General features: G+C 36.0%; 2 protein-coding genes across 2 annotated transcripts; both read right to left on the reverse strand.

Annotated features, from left to right (window-relative positions):
* Positions 1 to 48: 48 nt before the first annotated feature.
* On the reverse strand, positions 49 to 4,132 carry ADG1 (ADP glucose pyrophosphorylase 1). The gene is made up of 9 exons (XM_086582001.1): positions 3,645 to 4,132; positions 3,267 to 3,563; positions 2,746 to 3,015; positions 2,420 to 2,599; positions 1,645 to 1,748; positions 1,455 to 1,566; positions 1,217 to 1,315; positions 951 to 1,070; positions 49 to 587 (listed from the first exon to the last, which is right to left on the reverse strand). The coding sequence occupies exons 1-9, from the start codon at positions 3,855 to 3,857 to the stop codon at positions 471 to 473; spliced, it is 1,512 nt and encodes a 503-aa protein (XP_086438127.1). The 5' UTR covers positions 3,858 to 4,132; the 3' UTR covers positions 49 to 470.
* A 504-nt stretch (positions 4,133 to 4,636) lies between these two features.
* Positions 4,637 to 8,098, reverse strand: LOC147475072 (FBD-associated F-box protein At1g66310-like). Its single transcript, XM_086582002.1, has 3 exons — positions 6,815 to 8,098; positions 5,577 to 5,729; positions 4,637 to 5,132 (listed from the first exon to the last, which is right to left on the reverse strand). The coding sequence occupies exons 1-3, from the start codon at positions 7,220 to 7,222 to the stop codon at positions 4,923 to 4,925; spliced, it is 771 nt and encodes a 256-aa protein (XP_086438128.1). The 5' UTR covers positions 7,223 to 8,098; the 3' UTR covers positions 4,637 to 4,922.
* Positions 8,099 to 17,756: the final 9,658 nt, after the last annotated feature.

Here is a 17,756-nt window from a genome sequence, read left to right on the forward strand (position 1 = left end):
AAGAAGAGGGAAGCGGAGAAGCTTCCCACACTCTCCGATCCATTCAAAGAAATATAAACACTTCGTTTTTATTTTCGATAAAGAGATAAACACTCTTTACTTGGAAAGGGTTGTTTTCCATCTTTCAATTTGGCGTTCTTCTGTTTAAAATTTACCCACAATTTACCTTTAGTTCGTAATTACAAAATTACCAATCAACTTCACGCGCATCTTGGTTCTTGGAATCAAACACATCCTTGATGTAGATAAGATGTTGCTTTCAAGAAACTGTACATAGCAATCCCTCGAGTCATCCCATCTGTTAGGCATCTTAAACTTCGATATTTACATCTGATTCTCAGACCTTCGGAAATTGATGCAGCCAAGATAGATTTCTTATTATAAAACCATTGTCAGGCTCAGAAACTAGGAAAAGGGAACGTAATCCTCTTATTACAAAACATCTACAAGAGATGGGATCCATTCTGAGTTCAGATGACAGTTCCACTTGGTATCAAAGCATCTTTGATTATTGTGACGATCCCGCTCTTGATGAAGTACCCATCTGTTTCGCGGGCTGCCTCTTGAACATTGTCGCTGTTGACAATCTGAGCCAGAAACTTTAAATTTAGAACTCGTACAACCTCATTATAAATTTACCTAATAATACAGGTTGGTGGCATCCAAGGGGTCATATATCATTTCAGCAAGTTGTGACATGGCACTTTCACTTTCAAGTGAGCTCAAGTAGTGTGATGGTTAGGCTATCGGAGGCCGTAGGCATGGGCAACCCCTAGTGTATATATAATATATATATTCTTGTGTTCATGCACTGAGATGATATGTCAATGTTCCAATATACTAACTATATGAAAGTGCAAGATTTGTTAAAAGAAACCACCTTATTGATTTATGGGACCCCTGATTTATATATGTGATACAGTAGTTAAGAAAGTATAAAAGGGCACCACCTTCACATCAGCTCCTATTCGAGCATTTTTGTCAATAATTGCTCTCTTGATGTGAGAGTTCTTTCCAATTCCAATTGGTACACTCCCTTTGGCAGCAAGAAACCTTCTGTCTGCATCAGTCTGGGGCAAACAGAATGATAAACAATTAATTAGCATTTCGACTTACAAATGAAAAATAGCAATCTTTACCAACCATCCAATCTGTAAAAGTAAAAAAACTGGTCCTACCAAGCTTGAATGACATGGGTAAAAATTAGAGACATCACCTCATAGTAGTCTGCTCCCATCAGTAATGTGTCTTCTATTATAGCACCCTCTGATATGCAAGATCGAAGCCCAACAACAGAATGGTGAATCTTGCAGTTCTGACAGAATACACAGTTCGTGTGAGGAATCTAATATTTTCATTCGCAATAGAATACAGATCTCGGGAGAACACAACAAAATGATTTAACACAAGAGGTGAACTTGCAAAAGGCTTGCAGACACATATTTGGATCTTACCTTTATAACACAACCCTCACCGATAACACTGTCTGTTACATCAGCATCAAGCATCTTGGAAGGTGGCAAATACCGAGGTTGGGTATAGATTGGAGAAGAACGATCATAAAAACTGCATTAATAGTTCATGTAGATTAGAAAGACTGTACAATTCGGAACTGACATTCTTACTGTAGTCAAACTAGAAGACCTGAAATCCGGAATTGGCTTCTTGGTGATCCCCAAATTTGCATTATAGAATGCCTCAATGGTACCAATGTCTTCCCAATAACCATCATACAAGTAAGCTTGCACCTGTAGCAATTGATGTTGTAAATGAAGACCACTTAACATGTGAATGCAGAAGAACATATAACTAACGAGTCTATCACATCAAAGGTAGTAATTTAGATGTTTCGCAAAAGCATCTTAGTGATGTAAGTTACTAGTCGAGTGAGTGGAGCGAACGATTCTTGGGCCTAGGGGGTGGTCCAGAATGTCACTTTACTCCCGCTCATCCGTTTGTCTCGTTGTTTCTTCTCTCCACAACTCTCTTTCTTTCGCCCTCGCCACTCTTTCTCCTTCTCCCCTTGATAACTCCTCTCTCTCTCTCTCACGCCGCCAGCTCCGCTCACTCCCCACCGCCTTTGCAGTATACTAGTGAGTAATTAAGTGTGCCCTTAAAAAGATAGATTAAAGATATTTACAAAGGATCCTGCCTAGATTGCCACATGTCAGGAGCAAAGGCAAAAGGCTTGAGACCCACCATACAGTGATGCAGTCAGTCCTACCTAGCCTAGCCTAGGAGATCCACAGGCTAAGGTTCCATCACATCATATCAACTTATTATCTTAACTGCAGCTCCTCCTTAATCCCAGTTGTAATGCAAGTACCCTCACCATACATACATCATAAGAAAACAGCCCAATAACTATACTGTTACAGGATTCATCATTAAAAAAAATGACCTTAATAAAACAACCTACCCTCATTCCAATCGATGTTGCACCTGGAATAACTTCACTTCCAAAATCATTGGCCCCAGGGAATTTGTCACGAAGTAAGCTCAACATCACGTCTTTGCTGACAACATATATGCCCATACTTGCAATATAAGGCATTTCTTTAGCTCTTTCATCATCAAGGCCCAAAATGGTTGTGTCCACCTGAAATTATGATATGCTATGTAAATGAGAAAAAGTGAGGAAACTACTATGTGTATAAGCACAATCCCATTGATTAAAAAAAAAGGGATAAGATACCAAGGCACAAAAAGGCGGGAATCTATGTATGAACTCAGCAAAATGAATACCTTCATGGCTTTCAATTGCTCCCCTTTGGGTTTCTCAGCAAACTCAATAATGCGCCCTTCTTCATCAATCTTCATTAGTCCAAAAGCAGTGGCACGTTTTTCATCCATTGGCAATGCCGCCACAGTGATATCAGCATCAGTTTCCCTGTGAGCTTGAATGAACCTCTCATAGTCCATACGATATAAATGATCTCCAGCAAGAACCAAGAATTCCATGACATTGTGTTCCTCAAATAACCATAAGTACTGCCTTACAGCATCAGCTGTACCCTACAATTGTTTAATGAGAAGAAAAAAAAATGCAAGAGTCACGAATTATCCCACTTCACCTATAACAATAATAACCTTTTTGTAGTTTTAAGACATTACCATTTCAGGTTAAACCAGACTCTAAGCATGATGGAAACACAACCATGGCTAATTATTAAACTATGTATCACTTTTATGCAAAATTAGGAAAGGAAAACCAATATCACATTTAATACACGTAGGCGTAGACCAATTTAAGTAGGAAAGCATACCTGAAACCAATTAGGATTCTCAGGACTTTGTTGAGCAGCAAGAACTTCAACAAATCCTTCATTCTTATAACCACCCATATTACTAGCATAGGCTCTTGATAAATGACGATTAAGAGACGCGGAATTAAACTGAGTTAGTACATAAATCTTTGATATATTACTGTTTAAGCAATTACTAACAGGGATATCAATCAATCTATAATTTGCTCCTAATGGAACAGCTGGCTTTGCTCTCTTTTTTGTAAGTGGATATAATCTTGTCCCAGCTCCACCTCCTAATATTATTCCAAGTACACTCTGCCAAAGATGCATCAAAATATCAGATCTACAACAATAATATATATAATAATAACTTATTGGATTGAGTCATTTATTTACCCGGCTTGCGTCGGGGTCGAGACAAGTCTGGGAGTTCTTTGAGTCGGACACAGCTTTGGGTGAGACCAAGATTGGGACCCTACTAGAAGAAGATGGTTTTCTTGTGCTCATGAAACAAGGGGGGATTGTTTGGGTGGAAATGTTTGAAGAGGAAGAGAGTTTATTTGGTTTTGAACAAGTAATGCCTGAGATTCCAATTGCTGCCATGGCCATAATTGAATCAGGTGGAAGGAGTGAGCTCTTTTTTTTTTTTTTTTTTTTATTTATTTATATGGAAAGCCTCGTTATATACTACTTTTCATCATAATTGCAACTCAATTTACTACATTATAACGAAAATGACACTATCGGTCTATATACATTAATTTCCAAAAAAGAGTGTCCCATCAAAATATATGAAGGGACAGTTGATACCTAAATATATGCTCCTCCTACGGATGCCTGGGTGGCACTTGTTAGTTGTTCCAGCCGTAAAACAGACAAATTAAAATACATTACATCGTAATGGCCTCCAGTGATCGATTAAGTTTGTGTTTCGTTGTCAAATCACGTGACAACTTTTTTGTAGAAAAAAATTGATTACCACTTGCTGTCAAGTTGTTTGATACACTATTAGATGTGCAATATGACCAGCTTTGCACATGCAGAAATGTGCAGATTTTTCTAGCTGCCCAACCAAACAAGAGTATCATTCGGTCTAATGCTGATAAGACTAATGACAGGAGCAATTTAGGAAACATATGTCCTACTGTATAAATCCCAACTATTAGAACCAGAATGGACAAGAGGTGTACTTTGAGTTGAAGGGGGTAGTGATAAGTGTTAAGAAAGTCCTTGCATGAGAAGAATATGTTTGTTGCAGTGTGTTGGATCAGAGAAAAGGGATATGGTGGATTCATCATCTACTGACCAGAGAGAGCTGTTCTTCAGGACTTTTTAAGTTTAGACAAAATACTCAAAAATAAAAATAAAAATTTAACATTGCACAAAAGTTTCAGAGGAAACAACACCGTAACATAATGTTGTCATTACTATTCAGATAATATATCATTAATATCCTACTAGCTAGGACAAAGATTGGCATATCTAGGGTTCAAAATTATGATATACAAGTTTAAGACTTTACCATATCCATCTATTGGTAACATGTAAAACTCAAAATTACCATATACATGTATTCATTACAAGCTTATACAAAAAGATGTCCACAAAAACTCAAAATCGTAATATTGTGCCAGTCGATGAGATCATGAAGCTCTATGGATAATTAGTAGCATCTTAGTTGTCAGGTAAATTGTTTTTGGAGGTGAGCACGGTCAACTTTTCCAAGGCACCTGCATTCTTCAGCATTGATTTGAGGAGTTCAAGTTCATTCACATATCCTTGAAAGTTGCGTATCTCAACAAACCTAAGCTTATTAAACCGACAGGCTGATACAACTTCTGCTGCCTCCTGAGACTCCCATATTCCAGCAGTTTTCACCTTCGGCTAAACAAACACAAACCATTAGCTATAGAAGTATAACCTGTGGATCTATGTATGCACTGTGAAATGTATGAAAAGAAGGAGAAGTTGCACTAAATGAACAATTAAGTGCTTGCAGATGGCCCTTTATGCCATTGGTCAACTGAATGTTCTGAGCAATGCTTATTGGATATTATTTATAGGATTCTAGAAATGGTGGCGATATACCACAAAAATACAAATATTCATCTACGACTCATGAAGTTACAAAGTACAAACGTTACAAAGTACCAAATTAAGATAAAAACACGTATTTCTACACCACCTTTGTTACTACTAGACAGAAAAACCAGTTCAATTGCTAATATTAAAATTACGTTGACCTAGTTGAAATTTGTCGTCCTAGTTGAAATGTGAAATTGTGACTCATGACTTACCTAAAATGCACAATGCATCATTCTTAATTACCTTGGTTATTTCAACGATAAGACTTTCCAAGTTCTCCGAATTCTCCAAAATATATTTTAGGCCCTGGATGCTATATTTGGAGAGCCATGTTTTCACCTTTACATGCCTTGTGGAAAATGAGGTTGGAATGACTTCAGCAGCACGTGGCAGAACCTTGCAAAGTCAAAGACAAAAGGAAAAACATTCAAACTATGAAGTACTGTGGATTCAGATATTCAGATCAACAATTAGAAACAGAGTGAGCCAGTTCAAAGCACTCCCAGGTTTGTGTTATGCAGTCATTCTGGGGATACGATTTGATGGATGACGTGCATTTCCAATTGGGTTGCAACCTCACCAGTTCAATTAGGACAGAAGCAATAGAACTACATTGACCGTAAGCGCTATAAACGACCATGTGTGTTAAAGGGTTTACAACAGAAGAACATTTGGCTTGTCCGCATCACTGAAGCTGTCCTTCTGTAAGACAACTCAGCCATTTCGAATTTGATCAGTCCAAATCCAGTTTTTATCCCACAATAATAGACAAAGCAACACATATTTCTAGTTTCACGAAGCGATGGCTATCCAAACTAGGGTAGGCGCAATCAACCTATGGTATCTTTAACGTTGAAACTAACTTTAACTTCTTTTATTTTCATTTCTTCTAATTATAATCCTTTTTCTCAAATGTCAGACGTTTGTGTAAATATATTGATTGCAGTAAACATGAAAAGAATATGGCTCAGAACAAACTGAATTTAAAGTAGATTAGGAGGAACTCTGGTGATCTGTTTAAACTAAGATCAATCGACAACCATCACCACACCTTTCAAGTAGGGGTGACTTGGACTACGCTTGGGTCTCTACTACTCTAAATGGCCTGACCTGTTGCATTCCGGCTTTAAATTGACGAGAAATTATACAAGGAAACTAAGATTTCCTATTCACTTTGTAATGTGAAATTTCATTAACAAAATCAAAGTAGGCTGAGATTTCCTATAAATTCAAGAAAAAGATGAGCAAAACAAGAGCAACCCCTTGCAGGAAATACCACAAAATGAAATGATAACATACAAAATTCAGGTTCTCAAAGTTAAAGCTCTGAGTTGGAGATAATGCCCTTTACTTTGTAGTTGGTCTGTTTCAAGTCGAAGCTAGTCGACAAGATTAAGCGACACGTTATCAAATAGGTTCAACGATCACATTTAGGAAACAGTAAACAAATTATTCAATCATTGAAGAAAACAAATCAATACCTCTATTACCCAAGCCGATAATGTCAATGACTTAGCACTAGAAAGCCCATCCAGAAAGTTCACCATATTCACACCAAACGTTCTCTTCCGTCGTAAAGGAATCACCATATCCTCTTCCAGCTCATCAAACAAACTTTTCCTTACTTCCATATGAATATCTGCCTTGTCTATAGACAATAGATCCTCGAGCAAGTACTCATTACGATAATCAAACTCGATAAAAAGATCGAGTTGTTGAACATTCTGCTGCACAGCAATACCAAGCCTCAAAGTATGTATACTGGAAAACTGGTGGCGGGTAAGTAAAACTTTGTGTACAAAATCTATGAACTCTTCTTCAGTTTTGAATGGGATAGTTTTGTTATAAGTTTGATGATAGTTTTGAGTGTGGACCAAAGTTTGGTCCATCTTTTAGATAAAATGCATGTTTGAACTACATACCTCATTTCAAGAAAAGAGAGTATGTGATGGATAAGTGCTTCTGGGAGTGTGCTCAACCTATCTTCTTTTTTAACTGCCTTGTTCTTTTTCTTTATTAATGCTGTTGAGATTGTGGAGCCTTTTTCCAATTTTTTTTTCTTGGTTTCTTGCCCTAGAAGACTACAACTCAAGGATGTACTTTTCTTGAGTCCACTTTTATGAAAACCCAGATTTGCCCTTAGTTATCTCGGGAAAACCATTAACTACAATACCATCCTACATATATTAATATCCGTTTCTTCCAAGATGCTCATAGTGAGCCACATCAGCAAAGTTTTTAAAATAGTCCCTATTTAAAAAATAATTACTTGCCTTCTTACCAAACTAACCCTGAATTTGGCCTGCTCTCTAATTTAATATAAATTAAAATTGTCCTTTCATGTGTTATACTAAAACAAAAAACAAAGCTACGCATTATTTCCTACCTATATTAATATCCGTTTCTCCCAAGAGTGAGCCACATCAGCAAAGTTTTTAAAATAGTCCCTATTTGAAAAATAATTACTTGCCTTCTTACCAAACTAATCCTGAATTTGGCCTGCTCTCTAATTTAATATAAATTAAAATTGTCCTTTCATGTGTTATGCTAAAACAAAAAACAAAGCTACGCATTATTTCCTACCTATATTAATATCCGTTTCTCCCAAGATGCTCATAGTGAGCCACATCAGCAAAGTTTTTAAAATAGTCCCTATTTGAAAAATAATTACTTGCTTTCTTACCAAACTAACCCTGAATTTGGCCTGCTCTCTAATTTAATATAAATTAAAATTGTCCTTTCATGTGTTATGCTAAAACAAAAAACAAAACTATGCATTATTTCATTATTTCAAATGTACGCATGGGATAAAAAAAAACAAATTCTAAAAAACAATGGATTAATTAATTGATATGTATTAGTTATTGGATATGGATATGGATATGTATTAGTTAATAGATATGGATATGTATTAGTTAATAGATATGGATATGGATTACTTATTGGATATGGATATGTTAAACTTCCAAGTGCTTCCCTTAAATATAGGCCCGCACATGATGGGTTTAAGAATATGTGCCCCGCCACGTCAGTGTCGGTCAGCATGGCTAATAGTAGTATCCCTGGTACTACAAAATATCAAGATATGAGTATTTATCGATACTTAATTTCTCAATACAAGGAGCGACTCTAGAGAACAAATCGCCTGAAAGAGGAACTCTAGAGGACATGTTATTTTTGTAATCACTCACAAGGACCGAGTGGATGAAAGTTCAAGTTTACCCTTGACGCGAAATAAGAACGACTCGGGTAGATGAAAGGTCAAATATACCCCAAGAAAAAATAAATAAATGGCCCGACCTAACCGAAACAACCCGGTTATGAACATTGATTGTTCATACCCCCAAATTATGAACATTAGCTATGAACAATGAGTGTTCATACCTATTTGAGCTATGAACAAGCATTGTTCATACCTATCTATGTATGAACATTGATCCAGTTATGAACATTGTTCATACCCACAATAGGTATGAACATTGATTGTTCATACCTACCCATCTTGAACATCGCCTATGAACATTGATTGTGGCTATGAAAACATAAACCCAAAACAGATGTGAACAATAATTGTTCATACCCCAAATTATGAACATTAGTTATGAACAATAGGTAAGAACAAAACAGATATGAACAATAAATGTTCACACCCAAAATAGATATGAACATTGATGTTCATACCCCAAAACATATATAAACAATAAATGTTTATACTCAAAATAGACATGAACATTAATTGTTTATACCCAAAACATATATGAACAATAAATGTTCATACCCAAAACATATATGAACATTGATTGTTCATACCTACTTAAAAAAAACATGAACCAAAAATAGATATGAACATTGATTGTTCATACTCAAAACATATTTGAACAATAAATGTTCATACCCAAAACATATATGAACATTAATTGTTCATATCCAAAACAGATATGAAAAATACATGTTCATACTAACAAAAAAACATGAACCCAAAGCAGATATGAACAATAAATGTTTATACCCAAAACAGATATGAACAATACGTGTTCATACTTAAAGTAGGTATGAACAATACGTGTTCAACAGTAAAAAATGAACAATCATTGTTTGATTAACATTAAAATTTTAGAGGATCTTGATGGAATCGAACCACCATCACCTTTGGATATCTCCAAAGTGCTCGCCCATTTGGGCTAAAGATCCACCAGGGTTTAATTAAAAAAAATAAATGATAATGGTGTGATACTTCATCTTCAATGTCTTTGATTTTTTAGATAATGGTTACCATCTTTGTTTAACTTCTTTAAAATAACTGAAGCTTCGCACAACTTCGTCTATTTCTCGACTTTGGTTTTAGGTTTTTTCTCTCGTAATTTCGTTTGATTAAAACAAGGAAGGGGTTTTGGGTTTTCTCTCTCATAATTTTGTTTGATTAAAACAGGGAAGGGATATGATTTGTAGTTTGATGAAGTGTGTCATGAATCAAAAAGTCAGGTCAGTTGGAGAAGAAAGGGGCTTTGAGTTCTCTCACTCGTAATTTTGTTTATTAACAGAAAAGGGTAAAAGTGGTATTTAAGAAATATAAAATAAATCGGGCCAACTTATTTTGTCCTTGAGGGTTATTAAAATCAAGAAATTGGGTCCGTGAGTTATTTCATTGATGAAAATGGTTTTGTGAGTCATTAGCAGAAAATACTATCCTCTACAGTTGTTTTGAATTGAAACTTGACATGTATCATGGATATTTGATATTGTTTCACATGCAAATATCGTGGATATCCAAAACACTTGTTCTTTACTTGCAGCTATGGCCGAGAGATATGGGAAAGGTTAATAGCAAGAGCTGGGTGTCGAAGAGAGATAGAAACCACTTGGGAGCGTGAACAGGGTCGGCTCTTTGTTTCAAAGGGCCCAATGCAAAGTCTGAAAAATTGGGCTTTTGTCTGGGTTTCTAACACTATAGTGGGATTTTAAGAGCTTCACGAGGCCTTTTTCTTTTGTTTCTCATATAGCTTTGCACACTAATTGACTTTAGCAGCAAGCAACTGTGTTCAATGCGTTGGTCTGTTTATTTGGTGGAGACTCCTCTTCAATATCAGTTATCACAGATAGTTTAGACGGTCATTAGACTTCACGAATACATTAATTTATCAAATTTTCTTTTCCATTATTACAATAAATGCATGTGAAATTTTAAATCACACTCGGTAAAATATCTCTTTATAAAATCCGTGCCGAAAGCACGGGAATTAACTAGTAAATTTATATATGAAAACATAAATTTATATAAATTCATGTGTAAATTTATATTTTCATATGCAAATTTAAATTTACATAGGATTTAGGACAAAATTAAAATTGAAGTGGACTTAGGGCAGGCCATTTGGGAAAATTGGTCTCCTTGCCCAATTACTTGTTTCATTTTTGGACGGAGGGGTAGGTAGGGTTTTAGGGAAATGAAACAAAAAAAGGTTGTGCGTTTAGGACTTAGGGCCTTGTACTTCTTTGGGCGCAAAAGAACAAAATTCGAAGTTACAAAGGTATGTTCGTTGAACTGGGCTCTCATTAGCCTTTCTGGAAATAGTAAGGCCCAAACGAGTAAGATTGGAAGCCCACAACCTAGCAGTTTTCTTTTAAGCCCATCAAACTTCAATAGAATCCCTGGCAGATGAAATCAATTGATACCGTTTCGACAATGGAGGAATTTTCAATGTTGTGTAACGGTTTGCCACATTGCATTCTCTTCAGACCACATACCACCACATCAGTTTTACAGTTCAACCAATTTTGTTCTCATGGGCTTCGGTCCTCGACCATACTTGTGCGTCTGGCAATTATCAAAAAATGAGAATCCTAGTTACCAGCCCAATCCAAGATATCTCCTTAAATTAAATTCCTAGGAGTCTCACAAGTCACATCTGCCCAACCAGTGCAACCTTATATTGCCATGATATATCTACTAGCCATGCAGCCCGATTTGTGGCCGGGCCTGTTATTCTTAAACCCATCATGTCTGGGCCTATATTTATTTAAGGGAAGCACTTGGAAGTTTAACATATCCATATCCAATAAGTAATCCATATCCATATCTATTAACTAATACATATCCATATCTATTAACTGCTCATAGTGAGCCACATCAGCAAAATTTTTAAAATAGTCCCTATTTGAAAAATAATTACTTGCTTTCTTACCAAACTAACCCTGAATTTGGCCTGCTCTCTAATTTAATATAAATTAAAATTGTCCTTTCATGTGTTATGCTAAAACAAAAACAAAACTACGATTATTTCATTATTTCAAATGTACGCATGGGATAAAAAAAACAAATTCTAAAAAACAATGGATTAGTTAATTGATATGTATTAGTTATTGGATATGGATATGGATATGTATTAGTTAATAGATATGGATATGTATTAGTTAATAGATATGGATATGGATTACTTATTGGATATGGATATGTTAAACTTCCAAGTGCTTCCCTTAAATATAGGCCCAGACATGATGGGTTTAAGAATAACAGGCCCGGCCACAGGTCGGGCTGCATGGCTAGTAGTATCCCTGGTACTACAAAATATCAAGATATGAGTATTTATCGATACTTAATTTCTCAATACAAGGAGCGACTCTAGAGAACAAATCGCCTGAAAGAGGAACTCTAGAGGACATGTTATTTTTGTAATCACTCACAAGGACCGAGTGGATGAAAGTTCAAGTTTACCCTTGACGCGAAATAAGAACGACTCGGGTAGATGAAAGGTCAAATATACCCCTGAAGAAAAATAAATAAATGGCCCGACCCAACTGAAACAACCCGGTTATGAACATTGATTGTTCATACCCCCAATTATGAACATTAGCTATGAACAATGAGTGTTCATACCTATTTGAGCTATGAACAAGCATTGTTCATACCTATCTATGTATGAACATTGATCCAGTTATGAACATTGTTCATACCCACAATAGGTATGAACATTGATTGTTCATACCTACCCATGCTGAACATCAGCTATGAACATTGATTGTGGCTATGAAAACATAAACCCAAAACAGATGTGAACAATAATTGTTCATACCCCAAATTATGAACATTAGTTATGAACAATAGGTAAGAACAAAACAGATATGAACAATAAATGTTCACACCCAAAATAGATATGAACATTGATGTTCATACCCCAAAACATATATAAACAATAAATGTTTATACCCAAAATAGACATGAACATTAATTGTTTATACCCAAAACATATATGAACAATAAATGTTCATACCCAAAACATATATGAACATTGATTGTTCATACCTACTTAAAAAAAACATGAACCAAAAATAGAGATGAACATTGATTGTTCATACTCAAAACATATTTGAACAATAAATGTTCATACCCAAAACATATATGAACATTAATTGTTCATATCCAAAACAGATATGAAAAATACATGTTCATACTAACAAAAAAACATGAACCCAAAGCAGATATGAACAATAAATGTTTATACCCAAAACAGATATGAACAATACGTGTTCATACTTAAAGTAGTATGAACAACAATACGTTCAACAAGTAAAAAATGAACAATCATTGTTTGATTAACATTAAAATTTTAGAGGATCTTGATGGAATCGAACCACCATCACCTTTGGATATCTCCAAAGTGCTCGCCCATTTGGGCTAAAGATCCACCAGGGTTTAATTAAAAAAAATAAATGATAATGGTGTGATACTTCATCTTCAATGTCTTTGATTTTTTAGATAATGGTTACCATCTTTGTTTAACTTCTTTAAAATAACTGAAGCTTCGCACAACTTCGTCTATTTCTCGACTTTGGTTTTAGGTTTTTTCTCTCGTAATTTCGTTTGATTAAAACAAGGAAGGGGTTTTGGGTTTTCTCTCTCATAATTTTGTTTGATTAAAACAGGGAAGGGATATGATTTGTAGTTTGATGAAGTGTGTCATGAATCAAAAAGTCAGGTCAGTTGGAGAAGAAAGGGGCTTTGAGTTCTCTCACTCGTAGTTTTGTTTATTAACAGAAAAGGGTAAAAGTGGTATTTAAGAAATATAAAATAAATCGGGCCAACTTATTTTTTCCTTGAGGGTTATTAAAATCAAGAAATTGGGTCCGTGAGTTATTTCATTGATGAAAATGGTTTTGTGAGTCATTAGCAGAAAATACTATCCTCTACAGTTGTTTTGAATTGAAACTTGACATGTATCATGGATATTTGATATTGTTTCACATGCAAATATCGTGGATATCCAAAACACTTGTTCTTTACTTGCAGCTATGGCCGAGAGATATGGGAAAGGTTAATAGCAAGAGCTGGGTGTCGAAGAGAGATAGAAACCACTTGGGAGCGTGAACAGGGTCGGCTCTTTGTTTCAAAGGGCCCAATGCAAAGTCTAAAAAATTGGGCTTTTGTCTGGGTTTCTAACACTATAGTGGGATTTTAAGAGCTTCACGAGGCCTTTTTCTTTTGTTTATATTGGGGGCCCTATGCAAAGCATTAGATAGCATAGGCCTAGTCCCGGCCCTGAGCGTGAACAAGACTGGATAGCACAGAAAACTATAGGGAAAGGAGGCTACCAAGATGTGTTGGTGTTGAGGCTGCTATGAACAGGATACATTTATTGGACCTGGAAAGAGAGGAACAACATATGCTTCGAACACAAGTTTGCGACTACAGCAACAGTAACGCAACTGATCATAAATGAAGTTAAGATTAAGGTCCAAGCAATGGAGGTTAAAATGGATGAGGGGCCTAAAAAGGAGAGGTTCGAACAATTGTGGCAAAAGCAAATAGAGGGGACTCAGCATAAAAAAATCAGATGCAAGTGGTAGAAGGCGAGGGAAGGCAATCACACTCTAAACTCTGATGGGAGTGTGAAAGGAACACAGGGACTGTGGGCAGCAGTAATACAAGATAGCAATGGGCTTGTAGTGGCAGCAGCCCATGGGCATTCAACATACAACAACATAGCAATGGTGGAATTGCAAGGCGTAGAGCAAAGGCTCGTTCTAGCCTTAGCACACAATGTTAGAAGGGTAGAAGCGCAGACAGATTCCTCCAACGTGGAAGCATTTCTAAAAATGAAGAGATACCCCTGGCAGGCGAGAAAAATGATAAAAAAACATAGAAGCAATGCAAAGTCGTCTCACTTTTTTCTCCATAAACCATATATATCGAGAGACAAACAAACTTGCAGACGCACTCACTGCGAACTGCCCAAATGTAATATTTATAGAACTTGTACCTAGTTTTTTTGTAGAGGATGTAAGAAAAATAGCCTTTGATGATGCCATAGGAAGAGAGTATGAGAGATGTAACTGAAAGCTTTTTTTGTTTAATGAAAAGGGGTAGTGGACCTCTAAAACAACCTCGCTTACCAACCAAAAAAAAAAAAAAAAAAACTAGGTATAGTGACACTCTTATCTCACACCTCTCCTGGTCCCTCAGATCTCAGGATGAGATGATCAGATCTAATTCTGATAAAAACTCGAAATTTTGAAATTTCAAAAACCAAAAAATGAAAAAATACGAAATTTTTTCTCGTCTCTCATGGTCTTCTTCTTCTCCACTCTAGAAACAAATATTCCGACAAATTGAACCCTTACAAACCCTCGTATATCGGTTTGGCAAATGAGAGAAGGGAAGATTGGAAGTTTTCATTTTTTTCTCTCCCAAACAAATCGAATTTCTCTCATTAACAAATCTCAACGCCTCCGACCAACCTTTTCACTTAGCCCACCAAAGAATTTGAGCTTGTACTCCTCCAAATTCGCAATAAAATGTCAATTTTTCATACATTCTTCATCAAAATCAGCCCACCAAAGAAAAAACCTGAATTTTTCTACTCCAACTTGTTGAAAAACATATCTGAACTCCAACTACTCCAACTCGATTTTCTTTCTGATTATCAAGCAATTAAGGTATTTTTTTTAGGGGTTTTGCTAATTAAGGTATTTCTTATTGTATATCACTCGTTATCAAACAACTTGGGGGTTTTGCTTTTTTGAGAAATGATCATCCTTTAAGAACTAATGTTTTAGGTATTTAATTATTTGATTTTGTTTTTTATTTGATTATTTATTTTTTAAATGTTTGAACAGTCAGATGAAACATCCCACTCTGTCATCCATATATAATACCCTGAATGGCCTGATCATGGAGTGCCTGGGGACACAATTGTTGTTCGTGAAATCTTAGAGATGATTTATCATGTTCCACCCAACCTCGGCCCCATAGTTGTTCATTGCAGGTTTAAGCTCATGATCATTCTTTGTACTCTGACCCGTTAAATGCATACATTTGGGTTGTCAATACTATCAAGCATCTTGGTTCAAGAACTCGGACGAGCTCATTCATTTCAAGGTGTTTATTATTTCCCTTTGGTGATCCTTGTTGGAATATGAATTCAATTCGTAATATGTGATTTTTGTTTTAATTCTTTTGTTGTTTTGGTTATAGCTCTTAATATGTAGACATGGTTAACAATCTAAGACATTATCTCAAACAAAATAACTATCTTGTAGTACATTTGACATAGAATGTGAAGTACTTTCTAGGGAGAGAAAGATATTGACATTTTGTACATGCCTAATGAGTAACGACGAATGACAAATTTATTCTATTGCTAGATGTTCTCAGAGAGTCAGAGGGACGAAGGGTGAGAGTTAATTGGTATCCTTCAGTAACCTTTCTATGACAATGACAGGTATAACATGCATGGGTGTAATCCAACAAATGAAGAGCTTGCCTTTGTGTGTGATAAATTGTCAGTGTCTTCTTTTGTAAGGTACTTTTCGTTGTATATGTTATTGCATAGTATCTTAGCATCCGAGACATTCATTCGGTAGGTTTTGCAATGGGTTGGATTTGTTTGATATATTCCTTTATTGGAATGGGTTGGATTTGTTTTACTATACTTTCCCTAGCTAGTAGGTCTATTGTCTGATTCCTTGATTTTCTACTTGTATATTTTTCGCTATTAATCGATGTCGCTTCTTTACACAAATGAATTAAGTTAAAAATTGTCAAAGCCAAGAAATAAAGATTTGAAGTTTGATGTTCACCGCTGTTCTTGAAGTGCTAACACGCATGAGTTGAAGTTTGATGTTATAGTTGAAGAATATGATTTAATGTAACATGTGCACGGTATTGTATACGCAGGTGAAGACTATCAACTGTTCGGATGAGGAGAAAGTTTGCAGAGCAATTGAAAGAAGCTGTGATCTACATTGAGCAGGGCTGCGTTAGGGTGGGTCCAAACATAGTTACTGATTGTGCCTATCTAGTGACAAGAAACATGGAAAACTTCATTACTTGGGTAGATTCATCCAAGATAAAGAAGCCCGCCCTCATGTTACTGGATTTTTGGTTCGAGGAAAAATCATAGGGTGCGCGCGCTTGATTTTGCCTTGATAAGGGTGCGCCCGCGCTCATGTCAGAAGAGCCCAAACAAAAGCTCTGAGTGCATGTGCGCCTGTAAGAAGGGTAAACTAAGCGCGCGCGCACTTTCACCTCTACTAACAGGCTTCCTTCTGTGTTCTGTAGTGAGAAGAGTTCATAAAAAATCTACATTTGGGATGTAGTTTGTTTTCGTATGTTCTGGTCATATTGTCATGTAATTCAACTCATTGAAGATTTTGATCACATAGTAGTATGGCAAGGGATTTGGCTATAGCCTACTTGTAAATCAAGAGTTGTGGATCGTGTCATCTTACATGTTCATTGGATGTAGTTTGTGTTCATATATCACTTCTAATAATGATTCAAGATTTGGTGCTTTAATTCTTTTCTTCTGTGTTCTTTGGTTTTATCTTTCTCTGTAGTTTATTTATTGTATTAGACTATTGGGGTTAAACGATCTCCAACTTTAGAAGATTCCAGTTTAGAATAGGTAGATTTTTTGTTGTGGATTTGGATGTGAACTATATGTAGGATTGACGCTAGTCTTGCTTAGGACATGTGATTTGAGACTTATTCATATCCCGTTGTTGGTGATTTGAGACTTATTCATTTTCCCTCTTCCGTTTGTTTCTCCTAGATTCATGTGAGATGAAATTGATAGTCAAGTGCACTACTACACCTTTATTTTTTCGTGAACTCTGATAGCCATATAAAACTCTGACAGCCAAAATTCAGAACTGAAACAAGGAAAAATTGTATAAACTCAAGCCAAAATTCTGACAGCCAAAATTCTAAACTGAAACAAGGCAAAATTCTGACATAGTTCACTAAAAATGCTAGTTAAAACTCTGGCAGAGTTTACCTATCTGTTAAGTTCCTTGCTTCGTGATATACCAAACACAAGGACCATTTGGGTATGTGGGATTTTTGGAAGTGGAGAAGAAGTGGGATTTTTGGGTATTAAGAACTTGAATCTATGAATCGCTGAATGAGATTTTGTGTGAATCGTGAAG

This window comes from Coptis chinensis, chromosome 9, assembly GCF_015680905.1.
Source record: "Coptis chinensis isolate HL-2020 chromosome 9, ASM1568090v1, whole genome shotgun sequence".
Taxonomy (NCBI): Eukaryota; Viridiplantae; Streptophyta; class Magnoliopsida; order Ranunculales; family Ranunculaceae; genus Coptis; species Coptis chinensis.